The following is a 16631-nucleotide window of genomic DNA, read 5'->3' as shown; positions in this document are numbered from 1 at the left end:
TTCGATTCACTACACAGATGCAGGTGCGGCTCAAGGCAGCGGCCGAGGAGGAAGTCAGAAGCACTCCAGGGAGCAGTCACTAAAGAGGAAGCATTGTGAGCACTGCTGGTTCTGCCCGGGGGGTGGGGGGTGAGAACGGGGGGGGGGCTCAGTGGTCCCCACAGAGAACTGTGAGGGTAGGGAGTCCACTGTGTTTAGGATTCACAAGAATAAGCCTCTTCCCTGCTCAGGAGGGCTGGGGCAGAGGACTGAAGTCACCCACTGTGTGTGTCCATATCAGGGGTGTTAGCCCCCCCCCGCACTATCTCCTTATCCTTTTTTAATTCCAGCTGAGATCTCCAGGCAGCCGGACCTTGAACTACAGTTGCAAAGGCCTCCCTTGATTAGGACATCTCTTGAGAGACCCCACCCTGTATCACTTCCTTCTCAGCTGGGGCAGGGAAGGAGAAAGTGTTCGCGCCTTTCCTGGCTCTGCCATTCATTCAGAGGCAGGGGGAGGGAAATGGGATACTAGCTAAAAGTGGCAGCCAGTGTCACCCTCTGCTGCGGTGCAGACACCACTTGGGGGACCAAGCGTCTAGTGTTTATCCAGGCCTCTGAAAGAGCTTGACATTGAGGGAAAGATGCTAGGCCCAGTGTGGAGTTTTCCTATCAATTTACGAGCTCCTGTCCCCCGTTAGCCCGGCTGCTTAAGCCCGTCCAGTAGTTGGAGGCAGGGGGTTCTAGCCCACCACTACACTTCAAATGATTTTGTACAGCAGATTCACTCTCTTCCCCCCGCAACAGAAAACAAGCGAATGGCAGGAGACAGCACCAGGAAGGGCTCCGACCAGCCCCAGCATCCTCCACTGCAGGGGGGGCACGCCCCATGGCTCCTTCCATACTGAATACTCTCCATACAATTCTTTTAAAACTTTTATTCAATAATATAGAATTCCTTTAATTATAATATAGAATTGTCCATCATGCCGTATTTCCCCCCGCTGCCCCCTCCCTGCTGTGTCAAGTCTGGAGCCAGCTAGTTAATACGTTACGCTGGGGTTCAGGGGGGGCAAAGGTCAGCATGGGGGGGAAGCAACATTAGCCAACAACCGGTTTGCATACCCTTCACATTTTCCATGCTTTCTGGGTCAGGAAGAGGTCAACAGGAAGTCAAAGGTGGAGGAACCTTTTACATTCAGAAGTAAGGTTTGTGTTTATAAACTGGTGGGTGCCATGGAGCCGGTGCGGTCTCTGGTCTCGTCACCTGCCACCGCAACGCCGTCCGGCCGCCAGCTCTGTACACACGCTGATAAGACGTTTGATTTGGTTCTTGTTCTGCTTATGGAAAATTGGGAGGAACAGCATCGGACCTAGGGAGAGATGGGAGGAGGGAAGTGAGCATCAGGCGCGAGCTGCAGTTGATGCCAATGCGTTGCCAGAACTTTTTCCTTCTTCAGCACCTAGTAGGCTGAGCACAGAGCCGAGGAGACAGAAGCACGTTCTAATCTTTCCCCCACAACATACTCCCTACACAGGCATAGGTTCTGTGACATGCCCATGTCCCTCAGTTTCCCTACCTGTAAAGTAGGATAATACTGCCCTAATTCCCAAGGATGGTGCAAGGCTTACGCGGTGCTTTGAAGATGTCAGCATTGTAGAAGTGCTAAATTATGATCGCATGGAATGGCAAGTGAATCAAAATCTGTTTTTTCTACCTTGCCTCCCATACATATGGTTAGCAATGCCCCCCTTAGATAACATTTTTGTTGGGGGCCAATAGGAGTCTCTCTGTGCCCCCAACACATTATCTCACCCCCACTCAGATGCCTTCATCACACCAAGCTTCCCTATGCACTACTTCGAACGTCCTCCCAGGCCCTGCTGATCTTGAGAGCAAAGCATCAAGCTCAGATTCTGAACTCCAGCCCTTCACGTGGTGCTGTAGCACTGAGCTGGGTTGGTAGGCGGGGAATTTTCACTGTACCTTTGTGAGCTCACCCATCTCACTGCCATACCTGTGACAGATTCATGAGCAAACAAGAAGGGGTGTGGTCAGGGATCTCCCTTGCCCTTTCTTTCTGAAGACAAAGCGTTTTTCATCATCATAAGGAAAAGGAGATGTGAAATATTTACTGAACAGGGGAAGTGGCATTCCCGGCTCTGGGCACCTAAAACACTGACAGGCTCACAGAGTGACAGGGATCAAGCTGGAGCTGTGCGCACACACGTTCTACTCACAGTGCAGTACAGCAGCAAGGAATGGTAGGTTGCAAGGGTATTTCCATAATAACCATTTCAGTCAGCTCTCTCATTTCCTTTTGGGCTGAAGCTTCTCACATTTGGTCTCAAAGCCAGCTTTGCGGTGGTGGGACTGGGCTGAATTTGCAGGCTGACTGGGGCAAGTCACTTAACCGTTCTATACCTCACGGCTCCCCCTCTTTAAGATGGGAAACACTATATCTCTTCCTAACTTACTTTGGGTTTGGAAAGCATTGCTTAGATCTTCAGAGAAAAGGGCCAGCCAGAGGACAAGGTGTGTGGTGCATGTCAGGGAAGAATGCGTGGAGGTCTCCACACCTATCAATGGGAGGTCTGAAGTTGGGTCCTATGAGCCTGGTCCTCTCCCCCAGGGCCTTCCACCCCTTTTCCCTCTGCAGATTAAAAAAGGACCACGGGTGAAGATTCTACATCCACACCCCATTAGTTACCAATGTAAAAGCCAGGAGTTGAGCAATGCAGATGGTCCCCACTGCTACAAGAAATGTAAACCCCTGTGTTTCCCAAACGTGCACATCGACATTCACTTAGCATTGGTTTAATTTAATGCTAAATACAAAAAACTGGAGTTTATGCAACACTGAGGCTAAGAAGCCAACCAATCAGAAAAGTCAGGAAATTCCCAGGATTAAGGTCCTACCCCAACGCTAACATGACCTCATTGCCATCTACTGTTTTACCGTTATAGATCAGAGGTTCCCAACCTGTTTTTGCTGAGACCCCCTTTCAGAGATACCTGTCTCATGCGTGCCCCACTCTTTCTAAGCAAGGGGAGAGAGGATGCCTGGTACCCAAGGGGGCGCTCACCATGTGGCTGTTGAGGAAGCCACTTGCTGCATGCATGGTCCAGCAGTCTTAGCTGCCGGGACACAGCTCCCTGCCCGTCTCGCTCCCCCACTGCGCAGGGGAAGTGAACAGGGTAGCGTTAAGGGCTGGGGTCAGCAGGGAAGCAGAAAGTTAGTACTGGCCCCCTGCCAGACAGAGCCCCCTGCTGACCCCAGGCCTTCAAGTGCAGCCACGTCCGCTTCCCGTGCAGAGGCTCTGTCCAGCAGGGGAAGTAGATGGGACTCTACCCTGAAGCCACGCTGAAGGGCCAGTGTCAGCAGGGGGCTCTGTCTGGCAGGGGGCCAGTACTCACAGGCCTTCAGCTCCCTGCTCAGACAGTTCCCATCAACCTCCCCAGAAGAGGAGGGTAACTGCCAGTAGGTGAGTGCTGCAGCTGTGTAATGGGGGAGCGAGACCGGCAGGGAGCTTGTTTCTGGCAGCTGAGATGTCTACACACAGCCCCATCTGCTTCCCCTGCCAGACAGGGCCCACTCCTGCCCCTGGTCCTTCAGCCCGGCCGCATCAGCTCCTCGTGCCCCCCAAATAAACCTCAACGTGCCCCACAATTTGAAAGCTTCTGGTATAAATCATGGATTCTCAGACCTGGGGTTGTGAACACATCAGGCAATCGCAACTGCTCTGCTGACTCCATATGTCTAAAAAGGGGGGTGGGTCCCAAACAGACAGAAGAGGGAGACAGAAAGTGGGGAGGTAGTGGGGGAGACACCATCCCAGAGTGAACACTGCTGAGAACCACTAGCATAGGTTAAAACAAACAGTCTATTGGAGGTTCATAATTAACAAGGAACCTTCACTTTTGAAATTTTCCAACTTCCTACTGCGTGAGTTCTTAATAGCGAACAATCCACCCACCCACACTGAGAGGTGTGTGTGTACGTGTGTGTGTGTGTACACATACATACACATGCAGATTAAGAGTGTGACATATTGGGTTTTCCAACCTGAACTCTCTCCCTGAAGGAGAGCTCTAGAAAACAACCCCGGTTTGAAGTTTCAGCGGAGAGGGTATGAACACAGTTCAGTTAAACCACAGCTGGTGCGACTCGGTCTCGGGGCTATAAAACTGCAGTGTAGATGTTCTGGCTGGAACCTGGGCTCTGAGACCCTCCCCCATCGGGGGTCCCAGAGCCCAGGCTCCAGCCTAAACCACCACACTGTAATTTCAGAGCCCCGCAATTCGAGTCAGCTGACATGGGCCAGCCGCAGGTGGGTTTTTTTAACACTGTAGACATACCCCGAGAGTCTCGCAAGCTCAAAAGTTTATTCCCTGGGCATAGGACGCTTCCTTTGAACTCAACAGCAGCTAAAGTGATTTTGCAGAGACTTTCACAGAATTCCACCTTTGAGCTGAGAGCAAGCATGAGAAGTATCAGGCCAAAAGGAGCTCGTGAGAGCAAGTTAAAGAGCCAGTTCTGATAAAAAGGAAATTGGAACAGAAGTTAGAACTCAATCCTAACTACAGGATGCAAAGCCTTCAGCTGCTCTTAGTTTCTGCACATCCCCATAGACTAGAAGACAACAGAAGTTCATACGTATAGATATTTATTGGTTTCAGTGAATTATACAAATGGATTTGACCTGCTATCAATGCCAATATAACTTTATTGGGATATGGAATGTAAACAGATGTTTCAAATAGAAACATTCCAACCTTATATTATAAAAAAAAAATTAAATATTTGACCATGCCGGAGAAGGAAATTCTGTGTTTAGGTGCTGGTGGCAAAACACTATCTCCGGTTTCTAGGTTTAGGAGGTTTCTAGAACCGCTGGAGAAATTACACATAGAACAAATAAAGGAAGCAACTGTGAGTTGTGGGGCTACAAAGCTATCAAGGGATCGGATGAAAAGCCACAAGAGAACCACCCCACCCCCCAACAGAATCTTAGCCCCAGAATTCAGCATCTGGCTGATTGTTAACACACTACATGGACCCAAGCTCTGGATCAGTAGCTTTAGTCACCCCAAAAGCACCACTCCCTTCCCAATCACACCACTGCTTACTGATCCTCCCCCCCTGCTGTTCCCACTACTGCATCCCCAAGCTCTCCTACTGCATTTCCTCACAACTTCCCCATTCTGCTCTTCATTCAATGGTGCTGGCCTGAAACACTCCAGATTCATACTCTGGAATTGTACTTCACCTGGCGTGAGCCATCACATGTGAGTCATGAAACAAGTTACATGGCTGTATCTCTCTTATTGCAGGATCAGCTTTCCTGAGGTCTGTGGGAAAGTATTTTGCCTGCTACAGAAAAAAACCTCCTGCCTCTACATTCAGGACTTTCCGTAACAGGCCTAACACATTTTCTGAATGCACCTGCGGGGGTGCTCACCTCTCTCTGAGCAACTTAGAAAGTGGCAGTTGGTTTTAATGATCCAAACCAATCCTGAGACACTCTTCCTCCGCAACTGAAACCGAAATGAAAGGGCCAAACTCAGACCTGGAGCGAGCAGGTGTGACTCCCAGACCTCAGAGCTGTATCTGCTTCTACCCAGTCTGAATTTGGCCCCAAGTGTCCACAGTTCCAAAGGGCATATTTATATAGATGCATGCTGTGATCCACTGGCGGAATGGCAAGTTTGCTCCACCAGCGTGGTAGGAAAAGGCTAGATTGGGAAGGAAGAGCAGGCGCCATGGAATGTGAACAAGAATCAGTCGCTGTGAGCCCTGGGTATCTTGCAAACCATTTGCCCAGGGCTTTGGTACCACAGGTTGAGTTACATTATCCACAACCACCAGAGAGGAACAGAGGCGCTAGCCCCCCAGAGGTTAGATTTCTGCTGAGTATAAATGGGGGAGGGGTCTTGGTTATTCCCTTCACTGTGTGACTGAAGGTTTTGTTTTTATTTGTAAACATCTTGAGTTACCCGTTGTTTTCCAGCCTTCATCGCGCTGCTGTCAGGCCACTGGAGAGCACAGCATTTTCTGAGCTGGGCTGGGACTGCTCCTTCACCACTGGGTCTGCAAGAGAGACACAAGGATCAGCCAGGGATGGGAAGCAGTATTACAATGAGCAATATCAAAGCTTCACTTTCATGAAGGCTTAGGTTCTTCCAAGGAACGCCCCCCTCCAAGCAGCACAAGCTTCCATTAGACTTTGGAGAACCTGGAATTCCAGCCGTCAGTATGACAGCAAGATCCATAGGGAGGCAGTGAATGGAAGACTCACCTCCCACCTGATCAACAAACCCTTCTTTCCTTTTCAAACCCAGCCATGTGACTCTGACCCCAGGTCTTGCTCCCCCTGGGACTCACAGAAATATGGGTGCTCCATAGCCTCTTTGGCAGTCAGTCTCTGTTGATGGTCATATCGCAGAAGTTTGTCCAGAAGGTCCAGGACTTCAGGACTGACCAGGTGTCTGTTCTCGCTATGGATGAAATTCTCCCAGCGTTTTCGCGAATGCCTGTAGCAGAGGGATGTCTTTCATAGTACAGACCGATCTCTGAATGGCACAGCAGCTACCATCAGATCCTAGGAGGGTTCACCTACCACACCCATATGTGAATTTAGAGGGCAGTGTTGGAGCTAATCAGAGCTACCTATCAACCCCCTCTACATCCGGCATTTCACTAGGGATACCCAACATGGGCAGTGCCACTCAAGCCTTCTCCTTTACAACCCAGCATCCTTGGCTTTTGGCAATGCTGGGCTCAAGTGAAGTGTTCTGTATCTCAGTGAGAGGGAGAGAACTGCACAGTAAGACTAATTTAGAAGTGCTCTCTTTATGAGCAGCTTTACAGAGGCCCGTTGCTGTCAAGGGTTCCATTCGATAAAGAACAGGCATGAATTCCAAACAACTAGGGTGACAGCTAGGTTCTGTAGCCTGCAACGTGCAGGAGGTCAGACAAGATGATCAGGATGGCCCCTTCTGGCCTTAAAGTCTATGAGATACATACAAGGGCTTTAAAAGCAGGCTCAGAGTGGCGAGAATGTCTCTAGTTCGAAGCCAGCCTCGCAAATTTTTACTCGCCATCCCACACGAGGTGGGTAATTTCCCTTGACAGACCAGTAAGAGATCGTCATCAAGACTTGCAAAGCAATGCAGTCGATTCAGCCACCTGTCTCCCACTAATTTTAACTGGGAGATGGGTGATTAAATCCCTTACCCTGCTTCGAAAATATCAACCCGGGTTTCTCATTATTGTCATGGGAAAGGATGGGCAAGTAGATCCTGGGTCTGGGCTGGCAAATTTGTGACACAATTTTGCAAGCTGAGAGCATGAAGGCAAAGCAATTTCTGGGATCTAAGGAAAGCACAGATAGCCATATGTGGGGTCAGGAAGGAATTTTCCCCCGGGTCAGACAGAGTGCCTGGGGGATTTTTCGCCTTCCTCTGCAGCGTGCGTTTGGGGGTCACTTGTCAGGATTTCCCTGCCATTGCAGGGGCCTCAGACACTGGTGCACCTTGGTCCCCCTACTAGTCTCCAGTGGGCTGTAATCCTTTGGTCTAATTTTGGTTGTTGGAGTTCGCATGCAGATGCTGCGTGGTCTGGGTGGCCTGTGGTATGCAGGAGATCGGACTAGATCATCTGATGGTCCTTTCTGGCCTTAAACTCTATGACTGACTCGTAGGGAACAATTCCCAGCATCTGTGCTAGGTTCCCCCCAACCAATTTCAGTCATTTTACTGGCATCACGAGGAATGGCAGAGAACCGTGCAAATCTAGTAGCTTATTCAGTGCATAGACAGCCGAGGATAGAAAAAAACCTAAGTTACATCAATAGCTAGATAAGAGGCAGACAAATGACACCGCAGCCCAGGAGACCTAAAGCAGCACTTGTGCTTTGGAGTCACTCTTGGGATGGATGTTTAAGGAAAAGAAACCAAAAGTCACGTTTTGCTTCTTGCCTCCCCTACTTACTGTCCCAGGATATCATTGAAGTGCGGATCCAGTTCTATGTGGTACTTCTTCAGATACCCATACAGTTCATCTGTGCCCAGAACCTTAGCAATGCGAACCAGCTGCAACAAAAGACAGATTTACAGAAGCAACAAGAGAAGGGCAGGTCACTGACTTAAGAGACTGTCCCGACACCACTGTCCTGGATGGATGGATGGATGGAAGGGCTGCTGCATCCATGGGTCCTCTTGCATTTGGTAACCACAAACAAGAGTGGGAAGTTAGTCTGTTAGCACCTGAGCAGCCAGAGATTAGAAGCTCAGTGTTGGGGAAATCCTGAAGTCCAAGGAAAGCCCCTTACTAACTTGTTTCTCCAGCACCACAACAATTTGTGCCACATATCATTGGGCCTTCCAGAAGGCCCATGCTTTCTGCTGTGCAAGCCTTGACACCTCAGTTCAATCAAATGCATAACAATGCCTACCAATCAGATGGTCCCAGCCCCAACCAAAGGGAAGACGCAAACAAGAATTCCCCCTTTCAGAGTCAGACAGCATCTCCTCACCTGGTCATAGTTGTCCTGGCCATGGAAGAACGGCTCCTTTCGGAAGATCATGCTGGCCAGCATGCAGCCTAAACTCCACATGTCTAAGCTATAGTCGTACATCTGAGGGGAGGAGAACAAAATCAAATGGAGGAAGGCCACACACACCTTATACCCAAGCCCCAAAAGACCCCTAGTCAAAGGAGGCTCTCGGCTTTCCAACTTCATGGCAAAGTTGCTCTAACATGGTAACCCCCAGGGGGCAAATGGACAAACCAAAAGTGGCCTGAGTGCAACCACAAGCAACACACTAAGTAGCCATTTGGATGCAGACTCTTACTTGGTAGTCCACAAGGAGCTCCGGTCCTTTGAAGTACCTCGAGGCCACGCGGACATTGTATTCCTGAGCTGGATGGTAGAACTCTGCCAAACCCCAGTCTATGAGCCGCAACTAAACACGCAACAGAGAGAAACACACAGAGTAGGAGCAAACAGGGTTCGTTGCCAAGTACAAACAAGTCAGGTGAAGCCAAGTCTGCCAAAGCTTTTTTCAACTGTTTGGTGAAAGCCCGGAGCCCTTTGTGCAATGATGCTGTATCGCCTGGTCTCTGCTCATGCTGCCACCTCACTCCATTATCTGCAGGGCTTTGTGGAGTTACCAGGGCTCGGCGAAGTCTGTGCCTGGCAACCCTAATCAAATAATCTATTGCTGGGTGACTCATCGGTTACTAATGCCACCAGTCAAATAAAAAGACAGCTAATTGGATGCTAGGGAACAAGCAGGAACCAGCCGCATTAAACAAAAATCAAAAGCACCGCTGGGTGTGAAGGCAGCATCAATGCTAACAAGTGGGAAGAGCTACGAGAGAGTCACTGGCTAGAGCAGCCCTTTTGGGTGAGAAATGCAGACTGCACCACACTTGCACAGACCTGCAGATGGCGTTATAACTGCCTGGGAGACTGTCAACCCCTGAGCTGCTGGCATCAGCTGGGAGACCGCTACCGTGGCTTAGCAGCTCAGGAGAAATGTGCAGGTGGGAGGACTCTGCACCACTTGAACTGGCCAGATGGAGGGAAAGACCCTGAGATACCACTGTCCCTTTGGTATATGCAGCATCCACCCCAAATGAGAATGGGGTAAATCAGCAGTTCACTGCCACATGCAGCCATGAAGTTAAGATGGCACTCCAGTGCTGGATATCGGGTTTCTGACACAGTGGGCAAGTACCCACTAAGGTATTTTATCCCATGGATTGACCAGTGTGCGTCAAAAATGACAGAGGAGACACGTGAAAAAGAGGCCCGGTATTGCACATGGCAGGCCTGTGCAGATAAGCCACAGGCTTTCACCTAGGAGATCAAGCCTGACCACAGGTGAAAGGAGGTTATCCACTAACTTCATCCACACACACTTAGAAAAGCCATCTGAAACCTAAAATAGCTACAGAATTCAGAAGAGGACCCAGCGCTCAAGCCAGTGGAGTGAAGTTACTCGAGGGCTCTGAAAATACTGTGGTCTCGCATAATACCACACACACAGATGAGCCAGGGCTGGGGCAACAGCCTCTACTCTGAGCCTCTTGGCTTTTGGGGATTTAACTGGAGGAAGGGTCTTCTACTTAGTAGGTTTAAAAAAAAATAAAAAAAACCCCAAAAGCTAGAGAACTGGTAGATCCCACAACCCCCCCACGCACCAATATCACCTATCCCCAAAGAAAGCAAAACTCTGTATTGAGACTATAACTTCACTGGATCCAAGGACAGGAGAAGCTTACGTTCCCAGTGTATAAAATCCACGTCCTCTTCAGACAAGATAGGATGTCACAACAGAACACTCATAACAATCACACTATCCAACAGAGGAACTTCTGCCCCTCTGACCTCCCACTTGTGCCCCATTCCCCTCCCTCTATTTCTCTTACCCCCTGTCCCAAGCTTTCCAGGCAGTAGCAGCGACCCTTCTCTTCTAGCAAGGGTTGGAAACCACACCCCAAATAAGCAGAGGAATTGGAGTAATTAGAAGCAATCCCCACACATCCTGGCCAAGTCAGAGCACTTTGCTTCTGTAGTGCTCAGAGAAAAGGCAGCAGAAGTAAAGGGTGCTAGCTCAGACCGACAATCCCCAGCAGACGTGTTGTACAAGTGATCTCGCTCGGGGAGAGAGAGTGGTCGGGGCTGGGAACAAGAAAGCCGCAGCCTAGAGTAAGGACATTGTGGTGGCAAAGTTTCAAGCTGCCCCGAACCCTCGATAACGCTGTGCCCCACTGCAGAAGTACCTTTTTCTGTTGGTGGTCTATCATGACGTTGTGGGGTTTGACATCCCTGTGCATGATCCCCATGCTGTGACAGTAATCCAGGGCCTGGCAGACAGACAATATACAGTCATGTTAGACAAACCAGTAAACACAGACCAAAGTCCACAATGTAGCACTTGGTTCTCCAGCCAGTAAAGTAGGTGTGCCCGAATGGGGAGAGTACAGCACATGAAGGACAATGAAGAACCACCACCCTTGTTTCGCTCACCATCCTGGTTGCGGCAGAAGAGGCATGTTGCCGGTAGAGAAGGGGACTATGCTGCCATTCTACACTTGGTTCATGTGTCATACAAGGCCCCGACTCCTGGATCTGTGCTCCCCAGCATGTACTTTAGAGCTCAAGAGCCAGTGAGAGAGATGTCCCACAAACACAAGTGACTGTCCGTCATTTCTGCTGTCACTGCTGGCAGGAGAGGAACTCCCCAGGAATGCAGTGATTTCTACCATTTGCTCAATGTTTTAGGGCCTTTGAGGATGGCTTTTCTTCTGAGACTCCAGAATTTGCTTGGATCTACCAATAATTTCTAAACAAAGATCACACTTGTGCAAGGCGCATAATGACTTGAACACTATGGGAGGAATGATGATGTGGTTCAAAGCACAAGGCAGGAAACACAAGCAGAGAGTGCACAGACATGAGTTCTACTCTCAGCTCGAGGACCTTGGGCTAGCTGCGTCCCTGTGCAGCTGTTCTCTGTGTAATGAGCGAGAAGCATGCAGCTTTTCTACCTCAAAGGGATGGTGGAGCTAAATCTATCAAGGTTTGTCAAGTGCTCGGAGATCCTCACATGGAAGGCTTTAGAAGAGGACGATGTATTCTCTGCCTTTGTTGCGTTTGTGGAGCTGAATTCCTTATGCAGTTTGTCTAACCTGCCTTGTTCCTCTCCCTCATTTCTATAAAAATAGAAGCAGCCTGGAGCTTCAAAGCATGCCTTGAGTTCAATCAGAAGGGGATTTCCCTCCCAGACAGACACAATCATTCCCTGAAAGGACTGGGAACATGGATGGGTAACCACAGCGTGGGGTGGCTGGGAGATCTATTCCAAGTGGTCATCTTGAGTCACTGACCCCCGGAGTGGACACTCCAGGGCTTGGACAGCCTTTTCCGACACTTCCAGACCCAAAGCCAGCCCAGGCTGCCTGGAAATGGCAGTTTTAATAATCCAGTTGCCCTGCTGGGAACCAATACAGACAACAGCGGCTGCCTTGGTGGAGATTCAACAGGAGAGTGCCCAGAACACAGCTTTGAGAACTGATGTGCTCTGCTAGCTCCTTCAGACTGAAGCTTGAGATCCCATAGAGACAGTTCAGCATATCTCAAAAAGACCTGCCACATGATGGCCCACAAGCCTCAGGAGAGAAGGGGGGAGGGTAGGGTGCCTAATAAAACTCAAAGGAGCATAAGGGCGCACACTGCTCCCTTGAGGATGTCATTCATCCCTTTTCTTCCCTCTCTGTCATTTGGAAGAAGTACCAGCCAAATAGGTGCCTTACTGTAAGTTTCTCGGTCTGGACTCAAAGGGCCTTAGTTACCCTAAGAGGTAAGTCGAAGGCCAGCAGAGCCATGAGGGTCTAAAGCCTCAGCCCCACCGACAGAAAAAACTTCAGGGGCTTTGAAAGATTTCAAAGCATTTAATGAGCCAGCTTGTTTCTGACCCACAGGCTCATTCAGGGGAAGGAAGATTTGAAGCCACCTACCTCCCACCCAACTCCCTAATTGCCCTGGTGACTCTGGACAATTGGGGTTACCAAATCAAGTTCTGTAAAAGCTCAGGAAAATGCCCCTCTTGTGCATGCACTCAGGTTCTGCAGTATCAAGACAACACAGGTCTGGTGATCCAACCCCTCTGGCTTTGCATAATGCCAACCATGCCTAGCCCACCTACAGTATGAAAGACAACTAGAGAGCCCCAGTTCAGTTCTGAACTTCCCACATTCTTCTCTCCTCCACGGGGGCTGGTTAGTTTGCTCTTCTCACACCAACCCTCCCAAATGGGCTCTGTTATGTGACAACAATTCTGCATTAACTACCAGAGAGGAAACAAGCCGAAGTGTCAGTTTGCCAGCGGGCTGCTCCAGGAATTCTGCCATTGCCTCAGAGACATTCATTCCCCCAGCCCGACTCTGTGGCCTTTGATCGTTCTTCACGACCATCACTCACCTTGAGCAGCTCATACATATAAAACCGAATATCAAAGTCTGTCAGGATCTGGTACAGTTGCTGAAACAGATTGTGGGAGAGAAAGAGAAGGGCAAATAAATATTCAGATCTTGATTGTTTTAGTCTAAAACTGCACCTTTTAGTTCCTAACCCCCACTTCCTCAAGTGCTGAAGCCACTCTGCATCCTTTCCTAACGCCGGGAGCCAGCGTCTGAACTCAAAGGGAATGCCAGGTGTCAGTGTAGGGTTACTCTGGTTAACCGGATATGTACATGGAAATGAGGGCACAGATTCCGCAGTGGGGAATGTCGGCATCCTACAGACTCATCATTGCCCTTTTGCTTCCCCTAAACTGGATGATCCCCTACAACATCAGAAAGCAGATAGCAGATGCTTAGGAGAATATTAGCTTTCACGTTTCCTCTGCGTATCGAGACGATCTACACTGATTGAGAAGGCTGGAGTGACAGTTGCTGCAAAGGGACAGAGACAGTAACATGGAAGGGAAAAGTAGTCCAGAGATTCCATCACAAGGTGGGAAAGAGATCACAGTAATGAGTTCATTACTGGCAGTGTAAGTGATCTACTGCGGTCTCACTCTTTCCTCTATGTTCCCATTGGGATTAGTAATCACGGCTACTGTAAAGCAGCAGGGGAAGCATTTAAGACCCAGGGTGCACTTAAAACCATAACTCATCAGCAATACCACTAATGTCTTTGTCACCCAGTCATGCCCAGCGTGAGCCACCCCTTGGGTCATGACTAGCACAGATTCAGCATTTCACTCTATATCCATCATCGGCACCTTCCTCAGCCCAACCCTGTTCCAACCCCATGGGGTGAGTTCTTCCCTCCTTCCCAAGAGGCCCAGCATGGTGCTAGGAAACAGCAGCTGTGCGAAGCATGACATGCACATTGAGTTTTACAGAAAACAGCAGGACTTAACCTTTTTTCCTTTTTAATAAACAAGCATCTCCTCAAAGCCCAGTCAAATTGTTTGATTTCATTAACTTCAAAGCCAGCTGCGGTCTCAGGGCACTGCCTGGTAGTTTCAAGAAAACTGCAGCGCGGCGATTTGAAGTTCACATTCCAAGGAACGAGAGCGGACCCTGAATTCTCCTCAACGCTGGCGCGGTGTGGTGTTAAATGCTGAAGAGTGAGGTAAACAAGTCACCGCCTATGCCCAAGGCACTCTCAGCAACACACCTCAACCGCCCAGCCTTCACCGTCCCTGCTCATCCAGCGACGTACAACACAGGTAGAGCGCAGGACCTGGTTAGTGCCTCTTGGGGTGCAGACTGAATTCTGTTTTCGTGAGCTAGGGTGATCCTAACATTCAAGCGCAACTCAGTGAAGCAGGCACAAGTCAGCAAGGATGAGACTAAGATACAGCAATAAGCCACAACAGGGTGTCTGTTAGGCTACTGGGGCTCACCGGAGAACCGTCTGCTGTCCTCCAGCACACCAGCAGCCGCCTCCTGCATGCCCTGGAGCAGATTATTGCTAGTGGAGCACAGCTCTTTCATCTGAAAATTTATTTAGTTTTCAAACAAGCCATTTTGAAAAGTTGGGCGGGGGGGGGGGGGATTATGAAATTAATCTTTCCACGAAAGACAGACCATAATCGTCTTCACTAACATACCACCTTTCATCTGCAGATTTCAGAAAGCTGGGACAGATTATTCTTCCCATTTTACAGATGGAAAATGAGAGACTAAGGGCGAGATCCTCAAAAATACCTAGGTAACTAACTCCCATTGGTTTCAATGGGAGCAAGGTACCTAAATGACATTTGGGGCTAAGCAACTTGCCAAAGTAGCACAGGGAGTCTATGTCAGATCAGGGGATAGACCCAAGTGCTCTCATTCCTTAGTCCCACTTCGGGCTGCCTTCTCCCAAGAGGAGAGAGAAGACAGTAGGAAAGAGATGATAAACTCTTTCCCCCTCTTAGCCTGACGAAGGTATTCTAACTATTGTCCCTCCCAGCCCTCTCCCCATACCGTTCCCCTGAAGCTAGGCTGCCTTTTCAGCTGAAGTTTGTTGCCCAACAGCCTCTTTCAACACCCTTCCTTGTGCAAACGGAACATGAAATACAGAACAGTTCCCTACGTTTTAACAAGAGAAAGTCAGAGGAGTTGCTGGAGGAGCTCACGCTACTGCTCAATGGATGCCTTGGCACAAGGGTGGAATGGGGTATTTTAAAACCCTCTTCCTGAGCCTTCCTCTCTCAAGCTGCCTTGTACCATTTTACGCCCACTGATTGTTTCTACCACCCTTTTAACCTACTAAGCACAGGGCCTTTTAAAGCCAGAGCCAAGGTCTCCACAGCATGGTGCACCAATAAGAATATAGGTTTGGGAAATCTGGGTCCACGGAGAAATAAAATGAACATCCTCCCAGCAGGGTTCCAGGCTCTCTTTACTTAAACTATTTACAGAGCACTGGCAGGTCCCTTTCTCACCAAGTTCTCTCTCCAGAGTTTCCTTCTCATGCTCTGTTCTGAAGAGTGACACAAACATCACTGTGAGGCTCTGTATCTCGGTGCTTTCTGTTAACATCTGCTCTGTCAACTGCCAGCCCTGCAAACTGAACGTGGGCTCTGCTCTGCCAGTCAAACTGGTCTCTTTCCTTCTCGCGCATCAGCACCAGCAACAAAGGCTCCGCGAGCCCATCAGGCCTTCAGTGGCACCTGTACAACCCTCGAGGGCTTTTAGTGGGTTTGTACAGATTGAATTGATTGCCTTGAACAATTCTGTTGATGCCCAAGAGGGAACCAGCTCCCTCTCCCTCTCTGAGCCGAGTTGGTCCCTGCAGGGCTAAGAGGAGTTAATCAGTGAACACTTTTTCTCACTACAGCGAGCTAATCTGCCTGCCTACGCAGGGGGCACGGATTTCTGGAATAAGGCGCTGTACTTTTTAGGACTTTTCAACATAGTACTGCATTTAAGGGGTGCTGCTTGGAGGTGTAAAGCATTCCAGTGGGATCACTTGAAAAACATTTGCCTGTTGGCTGCTGGTGTTTATAGCTAAGCTAAGAAACAGTTTTATTTCATGCCTTTATATCCCATGTATGCGTTGCAAATGTAGTGGGAAACTATATTTATCCTCAATATGCATAAGTTCGGGCGGGAAGGTGCAGGGAAGCTGTCACTCAAGAGGTGAAAAACAGAACTAAAGGGAATCCCAGGACACAGGAGTCCTAGCAGCCTGCCTGCATCACCCCATACACCGAGAAAGAGGAGAGACCAGCTAACCCATCTTCATATTCTATGGTCATCTTCATCCTGGGTAGAGATGTAATCCCAATTGCTCCAAAAGTTATCTGGATAGAGCTCCTTCACTTTCTTCGACTCTGCCCCATACAGCCTAGATCTCCCTTCCTGATCTGCCGTGCACTTCTGCCATTTCTTCTTCTCAAACACCTCTTCTAAACAGCCTGTAAACTCTACTCCTGCCTTTCATAGTGGGATCTACTAAAAATAAGATAGCACAACCTGTGCAGGGCTGCTCGAAAGAGACTCCATCTTTCTCTTTGAGGCAGGAGCCACTATCTTTGCAGACCTATGAAGTACCACACATTTCTGGTACTATACAAATATGCATCATTTGAAGGTTGTTGGGGGAGAAGGGAGGAGTTTGGGACCATAGAGGTGTGTCAG

General features: G+C 49.2%; 1 protein-coding gene across 2 annotated transcripts in view; it reads right to left on the bottom strand.

The window, feature by feature from the left end:
- Window positions 1–206: 206 nt before the first annotated feature.
- Window positions 207–16631, bottom strand: part of CSNK2A2 (casein kinase 2 alpha 2) — a 34949-nt gene continuing 18524 nt past the window's right edge. The window contains exons 3-10 of one of the 2 annotated variants that reach the window (XM_074968469.1): window positions 12973–13032; window positions 10773–10856; window positions 8837–8947; window positions 8518–8619; window positions 7974–8074; window positions 6366–6514; window positions 5978–6071; window positions 207–1352 (exon numbers count right to left, since the gene is read on the bottom strand). In XM_074968469.1, coding sequence (XP_074824570.1) covers window positions 5995–6071; window positions 6366–6514; window positions 7974–8074; window positions 8518–8619; window positions 8837–8947; window positions 10773–10856; window positions 12973–13032 — 684 coding nt within the window. In that variant the 3' untranslated portion in view covers window positions 207–1352; window positions 5978–5994. The remainder of the gene's footprint in view (window positions 1353–5977; window positions 6072–6365; window positions 6515–7973; window positions 8075–8517; window positions 8620–8836; window positions 8948–10772; window positions 10857–12972; window positions 13033–16631) is intronic. The other variant, XM_074968468.1, reaches the window with a different exon arrangement.

Source organism: Natator depressus, chromosome 12, assembly GCF_965152275.1.
Source record: "Natator depressus isolate rNatDep1 chromosome 12, rNatDep2.hap1, whole genome shotgun sequence".
Taxonomy (NCBI): Eukaryota; Metazoa; Chordata; order Testudines; family Cheloniidae; genus Natator; species Natator depressus.
This window is presented reverse-complemented; position numbering and strand designations above follow the sequence as displayed.